Source organism: Dipteris shenzhenensis, chromosome 6 (assembly GCF_047967505.1).
Source record: "Dipteris shenzhenensis isolate YYH24624 ecotype China chromosome 6, Dip_SZ_1.0, whole genome shotgun sequence".
NCBI lineage: Eukaryota > Viridiplantae > Streptophyta > Polypodiopsida > Gleicheniales > Dipteridaceae > Dipteris > Dipteris shenzhenensis.
Genome location: NC_141601.1, coordinates 40,066,697 through 40,083,318, shown reverse-complemented (window position 1 = coordinate 40,083,318; position 16,622 = coordinate 40,066,697). Strand labels below are relative to the sequence as shown.

At 47.5% G+C, this 16,622-nt stretch overlaps 1 protein-coding gene across 1 annotated transcript; it reads right to left on the bottom strand.

The window, feature by feature from the left end:
- Positions 1-2,112: 2,112 nt before the first annotated feature.
- On the bottom strand, positions 2,113-16,115 carry LOC147901166 (uncharacterized). Its single transcript, XM_087376443.1, has 3 exons — positions 15,938-16,115; positions 2,650-3,508; positions 2,113-2,200 (listed from the first exon to the last, which is right to left on the bottom strand). The coding sequence occupies exons 1-3, from the start codon at positions 16,113-16,115 to the stop codon at positions 2,113-2,115; spliced, it is 1,125 nt and encodes a 374-aa protein (XP_087232569.1).
- Between the last annotated feature and the right edge of the window lie 507 nt (positions 16,116-16,622).

Here is a 16,622-nt window from a genome sequence, read left to right as displayed (position 1 = left end):
ATGCGTTAATAACCATGCTAATAGATGCATCTGCATTTTCATTAAGTTTATCAGTGCTTATACACACGCTCACTATTTTGTGCATCTATCAAGAGCGTCTATGGATGCATTGTGTTGTTGTAAATTAGTCATTTAAGGTGTGCTCTGTAGTTGTGCCCTTTTTCCTCATCTCTAGCTTTCTCCTTCCTCTCTCTATATTTGCTCACTCTATCCATGAAATAATCCATCTTCAATAGTTGTAATTGATTTATAGTGTTAGTGGCATACTCTCTCTAGTTAGAATGTATGGTTGTCTCCTTCTTCTTAAAAGTTTGACTTATGACCTTGAGCTATGTTTCTAGCTATTGTATTCCACTTTCATGTCTTTTAGTAGCCATTTGTGGTACCTCTAACTTTGAGAGTATAGTAGCACTCATACATATCCCCATGGGGTCACTAAGAAATATGTAAGATAGCACGTGCAATCAACATAAGGGGTTTAATTTTCTTATGGAGTTATAGACAATTTACATAATTTAGGGTATTTAAATACCCTTCATACCCCTAAATTTATGTAAATTGTCTGTAGCTCCATAAGGAAATTAAACCCCTTGACTGATCGCATGTGCTACACAGTGACTCTTTCGGGTATGTATCATTGTTATTTTAGATTGCTCTAATACAAGATCTATTTTATTATCATACTAGAGAATCAGTTATGTATCAAGCTCTTGGTTCTTCTTTGTGGTGTGTAGTATGGTGTGTGCGATAGATATCTTAGTGAAGCCTGCATCTCTCTCTCTCTCTCTCTCTCTCTCTCTCTCTATACACACACACACACACACACACATCCATACAGACATATGCATATGTACATCAATATGTATGTACATTCATACATACATACAATACATACATATGTATATTTATAGGTGGGTATGTATGTACATATGTATGTATGTACGTACGAATGTACACACATGTATGAACAGATATGTATGTATATATGTATATATATGTATGTATGCATGTATACATAGATACAAACATGGTGCAAGAGATAGATGGAATTGACACATTCATTTGCATGGGTGCACATATTCCACCCATGTGCATTCAAAGATGCACATGCATATGATGTATATGTATTTAGACACACACACTTGCAAGACACATGCACACATATGTACATGAGTACATACACAATTCTATTCAACTGCACATAAACACATAGATGCATATATGCACTCGCACTTGCCCACACAAAGACACACATGCATTCATCCACAATGTGCACATAGAAACGCATGCATTTATCCACAATGCACACACAATGTGCATGTATAAAAATTATCATCATACACACACACAGTCAACATATACACATTGAACACAATAAGACTATGAGCCATCTGTATTAATGATTCAATACATGAGGTTATGCGCATTCACATGCAATTCTTGAAAACAAGGTTCTCCAAATTTGTCTTTCTTCAATTTTAGAAGTTTCCTTGAATTAAATATATTTTAATTATTGTTAAAATGAAAATTCTTGAATATATATATATATATGTGTGTGTGTGTGTGTGTTTATATAACAATATATATTTTATTTATGAATAAATTTAAGTTAATTAATTTTATGAATCAATTTAAGTTAATTAATGCGATGATTGATTGTAGTTGATGAGTTTAATTCAATTAATTAAATCACATTATGAATAAAGGCACTGCTATGGCTTCATTAGAAAATTTATTAAAAAGCATTCTAAAGTTGAAACATGCAAGTATAGCTAGTTGCTTTCATATGGAGAGAGAGAGAGAGAGAGAGAGAGAGAGAGAGAGAGATCCAATGATAGAAAAATCAAATTTTCGAACTAAACACCCTTAATCAATGTTCTTCCTTGAAATTAAAGGCTTTTGATACATAAGCACCTTTGAGGATATTACAATCTAGAATTCCCTTGTGTGTGTTCGCACCCGGGGGGAGTGTTCAAATGACAATCCTCATATGTTTAGACGTTTGTACCGAGACATTACAAAAATAAGAGAAGCTTGGTAGAGGGACACTTATTTACCACATCCACTGTATAACATTAATATTTCCAACTTTCTTTGGTTCTTCTTCTCGACTCATATAGCTGCTCTTGGCTGGCCCAACAGGAATTGAAGAGCATCCTCGTCATCCAGGTTTTCTCTAGCCTCCTCTGAGTAAGCATACCTGCTAGAATTGTGAGATGGCCACAGAAGGACACATACAACACACAACATTGCAAAGTAAAGGACATCCCACATAGCCGTGATAATCCAAGCCGCCTGCCATCTTTCGTTGAAGACATCCGTTGCTTGGAAATACACCTCGAAACCTATCCAAGCTGCCGCAACAATCACATACACTCTCATAGCACTTGTCATCTTCCTGTATAGCTCCCATTTTGAGACCATTTTCCTTGCCTCCAGCTTGTCACAAATCTTTCCCAAGGATGTATGTATCCAATGCACGAAGAAAACATTAAAGAATGCACCTAGCAGAATAAGGGATAGAGGTGCTTTCACTCAAAGATTGATCAGTTTTTGTGCAGTCTCAAACATGTATAGTAATTGCATCGCCCCCCCATATAATGGAACCAGGAGATGGGCTTTCCGAGACATTGCCTGTGGGGGACGAACCGCATTATAACCCGTGGAAAAAGACCAAAGAATTGCCCTAGAGAAGACGATTCGTGACATTCCAAATTCCATTGCCCAAAGAGGGAGAGCCATTTGCTGATCACCGAAGAATGACATCCAGTCATGAGTAGTGCCCTTTGTTTGCGTGTAGCATTCATATTTGCATATCCAACATACCAAAGGACCACCTCGAACAGACCCAGAGCGATAAGAAGTGTGACGCCGTTCTGCAACGTCATTCTGTCTTTCCAGAAACGAACGTACTGGGAAGTCCATGCCACGGCCAGTACAAGGTATGCGAAAGACATAAGACCATAGAATCTTAGCAGTGGTGTCATCTCACCTGGCAGATAACCCGTAGGATTCTTCCAGACCGTCGTCCCATCTACGACGATGCCTACCAGTTGTGGATCGCAAAATACGAAATAGAGGCTGTACATACCCTTTTTGGTGATGCCTACACTGTCTGGAGGCATGATAGCTTCAACGGAATCTCCTTGGAACACCACGGATGTGGAATATGGCCAGTTTTCGTCATCTGATGAATGATGTATAATTAGCTCGCCTTGCGTACAACCCAGCTCCCTGGCTAGATTGAGAGTGCAACAGATGGATCGTTGCCCACCGTACTTTATGCCTCCGATTGTGTCGGAAGCCTCAACAATGATGGCATGAATCACACCAGTGGTAGATTCATTGGGCGAGTCATGCCGGAAGGACGTAGACTCATTTGTCCGTCGAAACCTGACAGAATCAAAACGGATGTAAGATCTGCCGTCTGCAACCCCTTGGGGGCTTCCCTCGGAGGTAGAGGCATGCATCCCCTCACTGTCTCCGTAAAATACATATGCATCCTCACCTTATGAATGGCACTTCGAGTCCCCTGCAAAAGGCCAGTGCGCAAAGAACGATGCTAAAGAGCAAAATGGATGACGCACGTCTCATGGTCGACGAACGACGTGCTCAAGGAGGCAAGCGAATGAAAAGAAGTGCTCTTTGGCCACTGCATGCATGCATTCATAGATGCAAATGAATATATACACAGACACACCACACAGGCACGTCGAACACATCTTAATTCAACAGAATAATAATGGACCGGCTTCGTTAAAGAATTGCAATTTGTCCAATGAGGCTTAAAGCCTTAGCAAAAGAAACTGCATGAATGCATGATTTGTTGAGGTAACTTGACTCCGTGTTGTACTCAAAGTTTATGGTGACCCACCAAGAGTCACACCTGGGTCACGTCATGGTCACCTCAGCAACATGCCGGTCATGCCTAGTCGCAGCGTGTTCACATATGTTCACATCTTGGTGACATGGAACAGACTTGGACATGACTTGACATGGACACGACTTGGACGTGACATGGAACAGACTTGGACATGACTTGGACATGACATGGAACAGACTTGGACATGACTTGACATGGACATGACTTGGACATGACATGGAACAGACTTGGACATGACTTGACCTGGACATGACTTGGGTATGACAGAAGCAATACATGACTGAAGAGTGCCAAACCTCAACCTCGACTCACCATGGTCAAAATCAATCAGAGGGAAGTACTGGCGCAATGGTACATGGGATACACCTGTTGGTGCACATGGGAAGGAGTCCAATAGTTAAGAGGCATAGGTGGTGCACAAACCCTCTCAACCAACTAGTGTCAGGAGCACAGGAGAACACATGGAGCATGGGATTCACTGACCCAGGACAGGCTGGAGTGTTGCAGAAGCCATCAAGGACAGAGCGACCCACAAACGGTGGAATGGCTAAGGATGGCTAAGGGTGCAAGAAGACATCCAATAGGAAGAAGGAGAGGAGATTGGTAGCGGGGGGTGGAGCAGAGGAGGAGAAGGTGAAGAGGGGGAAAGGGAAAAGGGGGAGGGACATTCTGGCAGGGGCGAGAGGCGTGAGTGAAGGAGTGAGAGGCTAGAGTCAAGAGCTCGCCTCGTGTGTATCTTCTAGGGGTGTATCCATCATCTTGCTTTCTAATGAGTTATGCTACTCTCCATCTCTGCTCGCTACTCTAAAATCTCTTTCCGTTGTGTTCTTTCCCCCCCTCCTCTCCCTTCACCTGGTACAACGGACCTGTGTCATGTGCTTGAAGTTCTTGCAGTTCATATCGAGGGTTGGCTTTCGTGATGTTGTTCCGCTTTGGTCTTCTTCTTGCTCACATCACTTCAGCACTTGTACCGCTTGCACATAGTTGACATCATCTACCGCTTGCACATAGTTGACACCATCGACAAGCACTCGCCTACATACCATCCGTCGCCTACATACCATCCGTGACACATATGGCATGTCTTACTCGCTTCTCGCACCAGTGGCCCTAGGCCTCCGGTAATACTTTCGGAAGTGTTAGGAACCCCCCCCCCCCTCAGACAGTTTATGGCGATCACGGTGGGACACTGTTGGTGTTGAGTAGCACGAGTGAGATGGTGATCTACGGTCCTAGAGAGAGGTCTTATGCCGAGTAGTTCTGAAACATTTGAAGGAGCTAGTGAGAGAAATAGGAGGTACTTGAGGAGAGTGGAGAAAAGACTTCCGGCAGACCAAACTAGGTACAAGAAGCATTACGTGTGACGTAAGTTTGCGAAGTCCTCAACTCGAGCACAAAGTGAGCCCATTGGAGCAGTAGCCAGAGCAAGTAACTTCATCGACACTCTCATTGACTTGGATCAACAGGAACCTTGGTGGTCAGATCCGGACTCCAGAGAAGAAGAAGTGCAAAGTGGAGAACAGGTGAAAGAAGAGGGTACTAAGGACGAGGGCTCCTCAGGGACTCATCAAGGTCAAGGCAGCCCCTTTCCTCCTCCTGCAATGATGTCTTCATCAACCACCTCTTCTACCGGAGTGGTGACTCCATCCGCCTCAATCTCTTGTGGACAAGTTGCTACCTCATCTGTTATGCATAGCTCTGGACTCCTAGCTAATCCTTCTTCTACATCTATTCCATTGGGGGGTACTTTTGCTCCGGCCATGCCTTTACCAGCCATGATGGTTTCATCTCCCTTTCCATCCACACCGGTGTTGCCCTTTCCACCACCTCCTTCCTTCCCTTCTGCCTACTCATCCATGACTTCAACTCCGTCCCTCTCTTTCCCAAATGCTCTCCCATCCTCTTTCACCCCCACATCTTCCATGTTCTCACCCTTTCCCTCTGCAACACCGAGACCCCCCACTTATGCCCTACCATCTGGGTACACTTCCTCTATGACTACATCAGTAGTGACTTCTCCATTGTGGTCCTCCACAGGAGGAGTTGTTGGGGTGGTCTCCTCCCTGGGAGCACCAACACTCTTTACAGCCCCATCGGGACTCCCACCAACTCTTGCATCCTCTCCAACCTCTCGGGTGGGGATGGCCGTTCTCAGTCCTCCAGACAGAGCTAGACTTCTCGAGCTACTCAACAAGGTCCACGTGAAGACTCAAAAGTTCAAAGGCCACCTCCATGAGGATGCGGAAGCTCATGTGAGGAAGTTCCTCACAGCATGTAGAGCTAAAGGTGTGGAGAATGAGCATGCGTTCCTTCACATCTTTCCCTCATCATTGGAGGATGCCGCGGATGTATGGTATAGTCAATTTCCTCCGGACCACTTCTAGACGTGGACAGACCTAAGGGAGGAATTCTTACGCACTTTCAAGTTGGAAAAATTCGAACACATGATTGTCCAAGAGTTATCCACTGACACCATGAAGCCTGGAGAGAGCATCTCTGAGATGTACACAAGGATGAGGGTCTTGGCGGCAAAGACGTCGGTGCCACCCAATGACGCCGTCATGAAGGGGTGGTTTTTGAAGGCTTTACCCTCCACCATTGCTATAAGGCTAGTTGACAAACTTCCTGAGCATGCCTCACTACAAGAATTTCTGAGGGAAGCGGTGAAGATGGAATGGTCCTAGTTAAGTTTCGCCTCAACACCCGCCCAGACCGCCCAAATTCCGAGAGAAGAGGGCTCACAGGCATGGCAGCAACTCAAGAAGGAATTAGAAGAAATCAAAGAAGGTCTGAAAGACAGAACAAAAGTGGATGGACCGTCACCCTTTGAAGCTCAGATAAGAAGTGGTCTCTGGTGCACCGACTGTAAGGGTTCTGGCCATGGCTACTGGGAATGTCCATCGAAGCGTAAGGTACCCACCCCGACCTCCTTTTGCACATTTTGTGAAATTCATGGACATGATGCCTCCGAGTGTAGGTATCTTAAGGGGTTGAAGAAGCTTCTGCTGGAGTATCCAATTGGAGAACCACTGGTGGCTACAATCAACAAAGCTGCACTGACCACCTCAGGGCCAGTACCCCTAGCTTCAGCCCCTGTGAAGGCACCTGAACCACCCACCCATCCTATAATTCCACCTCCACTACTTCCTAATCCTCCTTTGCTCCAAGCTCCTACTCCTAGTGAATTTGGGGCTCCATACTTCTATCCTCCGCCCTACTATGCACAGTATCAACCACCTATGTCAGGGGGTGGATATGGACCCCCTTATATCCGCGGTCGACGGGGTGGGTTCCGAGGTGGATGTGGAGGCAGAGGTACCAACTTTCGTAGGCCCATCATGTGCTATAGATGTGGCGAGTACGGCCATTACCAAGATGATTGTACACAACCATTCGGGGGACCCTCTTGTACACAGTGCAACACAAATGACCACTACACCAGAGATTGTCCCAATGGCAGAAGGGAATCAACATCGCAAGTCAACATGGTTGATGTAGTAGTGGCGGGGGAGGGTGACAAACCCCATTTGATTGGTGCAGTGTTGGGAGCTGTGACTAGGTCACAAATGAAGGGTGACAGTAGTAAGGATGACTCAACATCAATATCGGAGGCCTCATCACCAACTAATACCAGCTCAGTCACTAGAGGAGCATCCCCACCTCCTTCCTCCAAGGTGGACAGTGGGCATAGGACTGCATCACCCTTGTCCTCTCCTATAACTGGATTAGAAAGGATCTGAAGGGCCCCACAGCCATCAAGACCTATCAATAGCTCTCAAACTACTTCAGCTCCAAGTGAGCAATCTATGCCTTCAAGGTATCAGGAGGTGGTCAGGAGTGTCACCAAGGATCTTCAATCTAGTTCTGAAGATGAAGGCGTCACACCTCAGTTTCCTTCCCGCAAGTCTAGAATAGTGAGGTTTGCAACAGAGGTGACAACTTTAGGGCAAAAACGTGAGGAGTCACAGGCAGGCCCATCCACCTTCCACTCAGGAAGCACAATGAAGCAAGAGAAGGAAAAAGGGGTGAAGCCTAGTAGTGCCCAAGAAAAGGGGAAATGGGTGATGGGAGAGTCACCACAGGAAATATTGACTGAGAATCCAGAGACACCTCCTCTCCCTCACATGAGCTTCGACCCTCGGCTAGAAGCTCGGCAGATGAAGGCACAAAAGGCTGCTGCTACTGTCCAGCCCTATTCTTTGATGGATGACTTGATGGATTTTAGGCCCAATATCACCTTACGACAACTCTATCAATTGTCTCCACATATCAAGCATCAGACTATTGCATTTTTGAATCGCATGCCAGGAGGGCGCCAAAGGGGATCTATTCCAGGCGGACCCACACCAGAGACAGTAACAGTTCAAGATGGAGTAACACTAGACAATTGCTCAGCCTATGCTGCCCTCACATGTGAACAAAGTCCCAAGCTCGCAATGGAGATCAATGGGGTGGAGCTGAAAGATGTTTTCTTGGATGGTGGGGCAGCAGTAAACATCATGCCGAGAGGTACTCTTCAACAACTGGGTTTGAAATTGACAACTGACGTACATTTTCAAGTACGCATGGCGGATCAACGCAAGGTGAAGCCTATGGGGGCTGTCAAAGGTGTTCACATGAAGATTGGGGGAGTTACATTCCTGTCCAATTTTGTTGTACTTAATATGATGGAGGGTGAGCAGAGTTATCCTCTACTTCTTGGTAGACCATGGGTACGCTCAGCAAAGGCCATTCAAGATTGGTCAAGTGATGAAGTTCGACTACCTTTGGGATCCACATCCTTAGAAATAGACATGGTTACTGGAAGGGCCCGTCACCGACTTGTGGAACTTGGGGAAGAGGATTTTGAAGAAGAAGAAGGGGTGGAAGAGGATCAATGGGCACTTGGGGATTGGCCCCTATAGGAAGAAGAGTTGGCCTATGTGGAGGACTCACCCTTCCAAGGTGAAACCTATGTAATAGCAGCACGAGATGATGGTGAGAGCTTGACGTACTTGTTGGAACATGCTAGACTAGATGAGGAAGAAGTTGTCATCTTGGATTGGATGGGGGCCCTAGGATCCTTAGCCATCAACATGGTGGACTTGTGTCCAGAAGAGGATCCTGAAGCCCATCTTGGTACTTCACGGAATGCACAAGAGGTGCACCAGGAAGCCTCTTCCCCACTTGGTTTGGCTGATCTCATGTATGAACGGATGCCTTTTGGTCTTCTTAATAATACCCACATGTATCAGCGAATGATGTCCGCAAGTACCAGACCAAGTGGTGGGGAGGCCACCAGGGTGACTCAAAGACAAGACCATGAAGCAGCAATGGAAGCAATGGAGGCACACGACATGGATGCCTCGCACCGAGAAAATGACCATGGGGTCACAACAGAGGAGGAAGAGGATACTATGCAAGAAGATGATGAGCGGGTGGAGCATAATGATGGTACTGAAGAGAACACTCATGAATCTATGGAAGAAGAAGATGACCACATAGATCATGGGCTGGCTGAGCACAATGATTGTATTGGAGAAGACACACATGGATCTGCAGAAGAAGAGGATGACCACCTACTTACTGATATCATTCAAAGGCAGGCGATGCCGGAAATGACTCTTGGAAGGGTTATTGAATCCATTGTGCAACCTGACTAACCTAGGAGGGGTCAAGAGACCGAACAATTTGAAGGAGCCGTCCACATTCACACTGGAGTCTGGAACTTCAGACCTTCAAGGCAAGCCCACAGCATACAGGGAGAAGAAGATGTCGCGGACCTTGTTCTACGCGACTTATATATGTCAGAAGCTGACCCCCCAACGACACAGGAGGTTCATGAAACTACATACGAGGTGGTTGGATTACCATACAGAGGAATGCTCAAGCAAGCACGAAAAGGACAGAAGAGAATGGGCCCAAGTGCTACCTCTACATTTCAACCATTTCTAGAACACACCCAACCATCCTATCCAAGATCTTGGATGGAAGAAGTAGTGGGGAATTTTTCTTTGGATGATTCTCCTGCGCACCCAGCAGTGGGAGTAGAAGAACCGAACAACTCCACATCAGGAAGCATACCTCAGGTTGACCATGCCAGGGATTGGAGGTATCTGAACATAGGGACAGAAGACCAACCATGACATCCTAAGGTAGCCAGTTGGGTCTAGGAACATGACTATCTCCTTGCTGCATTGTCTGATTTTTTTCAAGAGTATGTGGATGTCTTTGCCTGGTCATATAAGGATTTAAAGGGAGTACCCACTGAGTTCATGGAACATCGCATCGATCTATATCCGGAAGCAGAGCCGGTGATCAAGGGACCATATCGCATGAATCCTAACTATGGCAAGGCTGTCCATGCTGATATTCAAAAGATGGAGCAAGTAGGGTTGATCTACCCTGTTGACTACTCCGAATGGCTTAGTGGCATTGTAGTGGTGCCCAAAAGAGAGACTGGAAAACTCCGAGTTTGTGTCGACTATAGGAGTTTGAATACCACCACACGTCGGGATAGGTTTCCTCTCCCCTTCACTGATAGGGTGCTAGAAACCGTAGCTGGTCATGCTCTCTACTCCTTCATGGATGGATACAGTGGGTATAACCAGGTTCGGGTGCGAAAGCAAGATCAGTTAAAGACTGCCTTCGTCACCCAATGGGGAACTTATGCTTACCGGATGATGCCTTTTGGTCTATGCAATGCACCGGCCACGTTTCAACGTCTTGTCACCAAAGTCTTCCAAGAGAACATCGCAAAGTTCCTTGAGGTATTCTTGGATGACTTCTCTGTGTTCAATGGTAAATATGCTTCTCACCTCGAACTTGCTATTCAGACTGATCACATGAGTAAGTTGAGGTGGGTTTTTGGTAAGTGCAGAGAAGCTAGGTTGTGCTTGAATCCGGACAAATGCTTCTTCCTCGCCTTGCGAGGGGTTCTCCTTGGCCACATCGTCTCGGCTAAGGGAATGACCACGGACCCAGCAAAGGTGGAAGTGATATTGACCTTGCCCATTCCTCGCACACCCAGAGAAGTCAAGTCTTTTTTGGGACATGTGGGTTATTATAGAAGATTCATCAGGTCCTATGCCAACATAGCGGTGGCGTTGACGGAACTCCTTCGGTAGGAGTAGTCCTTCAACTGGTCAGCACCTCAACAACTGGCGTTTGATAGCCTCAAGGATGGTCTGGTAAAGGCACCCATCTTGCGGCAACCTCAATGGGATGTCATTTTTCATGTGCATGTAGATGCAAGTGGGATGGCGATCGGGGCGATATTGGCCCAACCAGATGAAGAGCACAAACTCGACCTACCTATGTACTTCACAAGCAGACAACTCAATGGAGCAGAAAGAAACTATAGCACCACTGAACGCGAGGGCTTGGGCATGGTCTATGCCATGACAAAGTATCAGCACTATCTCTTGGGCAGTAAGTTTATCATCATTACTAATCATCAAGCTCTCAAGTACTTACTGAACAAACCAACGCTTGGGGGGAGAGTGAGCAGGTGGATTCTTCTATTTCAAGAGTTTGACTTTGACATCCTAGTGAGAGTAGGCCGATTGCATCAACCAGCAGACCACTTATCAAGGATCTCTTCAGGTGAAACAGCCATAGGAGTTGATGATGACCTTTCAGATGCGGGCTTCTTCCGTGTCGATGCCACAGTACCAAAAGATGACTGCCTGTTTGCTGTGGATTGCTTTCCCCCATGGTATGCAAACATTGTACACTTGTTGTCTACAGGGGAGTTCCCCAAAGGGTTAACTCCAGCACAAAAGCGGAGGCAGATTGTTCAGGTTGCTCCTTTCAAATTGATTCGCGGGTCAGCTGTACAAGTTGGGGAAGGACCACATTTTAAGGAGGTGTGTGCTCCCTCATGAAACACAAGCCATCCTTCAGGAGGCTCACTCATGAATGGGGGGAGGTCATATGGCACCAGAGGCCACTGCTATAAAGATAATGCGCTCTGGGTTGTGGTGGCCAAAGCTATTCCAAGACTGCTATGCTTATGTGCGCCGTTGTGACTCATGTCAAAGAGGGGGGCCGAAGCCTCTACCCAACGGGAGTACCTTCCCCTTCAGCCATCCAGCCCTGTACCACCCTTCTATAGATGGGGATTGGATTCTGTTGGACCCATCTCTCCTGCAACTCGAAGAGGGAACAAGTATGCTCTGATTGCTACTGATGATGGCACTAAATGGGTGGAGGCTAAGGTAGCAAAGACCTGCACTGCTCAAGTTGTGGCCTCATTCTTGTATGATCAAATCATTTCTAGGTTTGGATATCCTGTGGAATTGATGAGTGACAGAGGTACCCACTTTCTCAATGATGTCATCACTGACCTCATCACCCAACTGCAAATTGTTCACAAGACCTCTAGTTCATACTACCCTCGAGCCAATGGTTTGGCCGAGAGCTCCAATCGGACCATGTCTCATATTGTGGCTCGGTTATGCCTTCATTCCTTGGCAGATTAGGATATTCTACTACCAGCTGCTCTTTTTGCTTACAGAACAGCATACAAGGCTAGCACTGGATATTCACCCTTCCAGCTAGTTTATGGCTTGGAGGCGGTTATGCCCTATGAGTTCCACATGAAGACCACTAGGGTCATGGCAGAGATGGATGATAACTTGGAGGCATGCACACTTGAGAGATTATGGGATCTTGAAGCCTTGGATGAACATCGTCGTGAAGCGATCCTTGCTCAAGAAGTCTGGCAAAGAAGGCAGAAGGCATGGCATGACAGAAATCTCAGGAAGAGGGAATTCCAAGTTGGCAGCTTGGTCTTGTTATATTCCAGTAAGTTCCTGAAGCATAAACCCAAATTTGTCAGTGGCTGGACAGGGCCCTTATTTATCACAAGGATTATTCCCAGTGGAGGGGTATATTTGGCCACCTTGGAGGGCAAGAAGTTACCAGCACCTGTAAATGGCTCACGGGTAAAGAAGTATCATCCACATTGACTCTCTCTCTTTGGATAAGGATTTCCATTCCTATTAGTTGCATTTCGATTTATTCAAAAAAAAAAAAAACAACAACAACAATGTATTCCCTTTCCTAACCTTGTCAAGCTTCTACTCTCTGCCCAGTTGCACTCTTTGGTGGGAGACCAATAAAAACTGAGTTTCTCCTTCTCTAGTAGGACGGAAACAGCCCTTGCCTTCTCTGACACACACTTCTCCTTAAACCCTCTTCACCCCTGTCACTCAAGTTGAACCTCAGGTCATCCCTGCTCACTCCTAGGTCACCCCTGTTCACTCCTATGTCAACTCCCCATGTTCACCTCTCTGTCACCCATGTTCACTCCTAGGTCACCCCTGTTCACTCCTATGTCAACTCCCCATGTTCACCTCTTTGTCACCTATGTTCACCTCCAGGTCACCCCTGTTCACTCCTAGGTCACCCCTGTTCACTCCTATGTCAACTCCCCATGTTCACCTCTCTGTCACCTATGTTCACCTCCAAGTCACCCCTGTTCACTCCTAGGTCACCCCTGTTCACTCCTATGTCAACACCCCATGTTCACCTCTCTGTCACCCATGTTCACTCCTAGGTCACCCCTGTTCACTCCTAGGTCACCCCTGTTCACTCCTATGTCAACTCCCCATGTTCACCTCTCTGTCACCTATGTTCACCTCCAGGTCACCCCTGTTCACTCCTAGGTCACCCCTGTTCACTCCTATGTCAACTCCCCATGTTCACCTCTCTGTCACCTATGTTCACCTCCAGGTCACCCCTGTTCACTCCTAGGTCACCCCTGTTCACTCCTATGTCACCTCCCCATGTTCACCTCTCTGTCACCTATGTTCACCTCCAGGTCACCCCTGTTCACTCCTAGGTCACCCTTGTCCACTCCTATGTCAACTCCCCATGTTCACCTCTCTGTCACCCATGTTCACTCCTAGGTCACCCCTGTTCACTCCTAGGTCACCCCTGTTCACTCCTATGTCAACTCCCCATGTTCACCTCTCTATCACTTATGTTCACCTCCAGGTCACCCCTGTTCACTCCTAGGTCACCCCTATTCACTCCTATGTCAACTCCTCATGTTCACCTCTCTGTCACCTATGTTCACCTCCAGGTCACCCCTGTTCACTCCTAGGTCACCCCTGTTCACTCCTATGTCAACTCCCCATGTTCACCTCTCTGTCACCTATGTTCACCTCCAGGTCACCCCTGTTCACTCCTAGGTCACCCCTGTTCACTCCTATGTCAACTCCCCATGTTCACCTCTTTGTCACCTATGTTCACCTCCAAGTCACCCCTGTTCACTCCTAGGTCACCCCTGTTCAGTCCTATGTCAACTCCCCATGTTCACCTCTTTGTCACCCATGTTCACTCCTAGGTCACCCCTGTTCACTCCTATGTCAACTCCCCATGTTCACCTCTTTGTCACCTATGTTCACCTCCAGGTCACCCCTGTTCACTCCTATGTCAACTCCCCATGTTCACCTCTCTGTCACCCATGTTCACGTCCAAGTCACCCTGTTCACTCCTAGGTCACCCCTGTTCACTCCTATGTCACCTCCCCATGTTCACCTCTCTGTCACCTATGTTCACCTCCAAGTCACCCCTGTTCACTCCTATGTCAACTCCCCATGTTCACCTCTCTGTCACCCATGTTCACTCCTAGGTCACCCCTGTTCACGCCTAGGTCACCCCTGTTCACTCCTATGTCAACTCCCCATGTTCACCTCTCTGTCACCTATGTTCACCTCTAGGTCACCCCTATTCACTCCTAGGTCACCCCTTTTCACTCCTAGGTCACCCCTGTTCACCCCTATGTCAACTCCCCATGTTCACCTCTCTGTCACCTATGTTCACCTCCAGGTCACCCCTATTCACTCCTAGGTCACCCCTGTTCACTCCTATGTCAACTCCCCATGTTCACCTCTCTGTCACCTATGTTCACCTCCAGGTCACCCATGTTCACTCCTAGGTTACCTCTATTCACTCCTAGGTCACCCTGTTCACTCCTAGTACACCCTTGTTCATTCCTATGTCACCCCCCAAGCTCACTCTCTGTCACCTATGCTCCTCCCTATGTCACCCCTTGTTCCTCCCTTGTTCACCCTAGGTCACTCCTTGCCGCTCCTTGTTCACCCCTCAGTCACCCATGGGCGCACACTAATGTCACCCCTTGTTCATCCTTGGTTCACCCTTGGTTCATCCCTCCTTCCGCCTCATTCACCCCTATGACACACTCATCCACTGGCCTATACAGGAGAAAATAAAATTCAAATTCCGATTTTCCCACCGTTTTTATTCAAATATTTCCTCTTGCCCACACCGCTTTTTCTCTCACCTACCACCTCCCACCAAGGCTATATTTAGCCACCAAATTCAGCGTCGTGACCTCCCAATTCTGACCAGTGCTATATTTAGCATCTGGCTAAACTCAGCGTGGATCCTTGGGATCAACTCATCCATCGCATCTTACAGCCCACTCATGCTATTTTTGGCTTACTTTCCTAAATTTGGCTCTCTTTGGTTGTGTATTTGCGGTTGTTCCCCCCTTCAACGAAACCATACGCAGCTCCCTTCCCTCCATCGGTGAATTCTCCTATAGCCCCCTTCAATGATGGCAGCCCCCTCTCCCTCCATAGCTAATTCTCTTGCAGCCCCTTCCATCAACGATAGCATCCCCCTCTCCCTCCATCAACGATTTCTCCTGTAGCCTCCCCTCCATCAGCGAATTCTCCTACAACCTCCCCTCTAGCAGCGATTTCTCCTGCAGCCTCCCCTCCATCAGCGAATTCTCCTGCAGCCTCTCCTCCATCCGCGAATTCTCCTCCTGCAGCCCCCCTCTCCCCCTCCACCAGCGATAGCAGCCCTCCCTCCATCAATGAATTTTCCTGCAGCTTTCTCCATCAACGAAATCTGCAACAAAATCTGCTAGCGCAACCTCCTGGCTCAGTAGCCCCTCTTCTTGCACGCAGCTCTCCCTGCTCCACCATCTTGCCTTGGAACGTATCTTCTCCTCCTGGCAGCCCTTGCCTTGGATCGCAACTCCATCTCAGCATCCCCTCTTGCTTGCACGCAGCTCTCCCTGCTCCACCATCTTACCTTGGATTGCATCTCCACCTCCTGGCAACCCCTCTTCTAGCGAATTGTGCCAGCTTCCTGCTCCCTGCCCACCTCCACACCCTACGCCATCTCCCCTGCTCTGCTGGGCTGGGCCACACCCCACTCCCTCTCTTCTGCCAGCTTGCTGCTCCCTGCCCACCTCCACACCCTGCGCCATCTCCACTCTCTGCACCACCCTGGGCCATCTCCAACCCACTACGCCACCTCTCTTCTTCCACTTTGCGCCACCTCTCCATTGTGTTCTATCTTTTCTAGCTCCATCTCTCTCCTCTTGCATTCTCCTTGACTCCATCTCCTTGCAGTCACTCTGGTTGCTAATCCCCTTCTCAGTAGACCTCGTCATCAGCTCCCCTCCTCACTATCACCTCGCCAGCTTTCCTTTCTGGACCTCGTCATCAACTCCCCTCCTCGTTATCACCTGGCCAACTTCTTTCTAGCCTCATCATAAGCTCACCTTCTTGCCTCAGCTCCCCTTCTTGTTATCATCTCACTTCCTTCTTCGTCATCAGTTCCCCTTTCTTTCTTGACCTTCCTGTCATCAGCTCACCCCCTGCTTCGACATCAGCTTCCCTCCTTTTCCTGCTTCCTTTCTAGCCTCGTCATCTGCTCACCTTCCTGCTTCAGCTCCCCTTCTTGTCATCATCTCAGTTCCTACTTCGTCATC

Excerpts from the sequence above, each read along its gene's own strand:
- LOC147901166 (XM_087376443.1), bottom strand. The coding sequence starts at position 16,115 with ATGGCGCAGGGTGTGGAGGTGGGCAGGGAGCAGCAAGCTGGCAGAAGA. Across the intron at positions 3,509-15,937 it reads AGGTGGAGATGCAATCCAAG|GTGAGGATGCATATGTATTT; the intron begins GTAAGATGGTGG and ends GCCATTCATAAG. Across the intron at positions 2,201-2,649 it reads TTTCCACGGGTTATAATGCG|GTATGCTTACTCAGAGGAGG; the intron begins GTTCGTCCCCCA and ends CAATTCTAGCAG.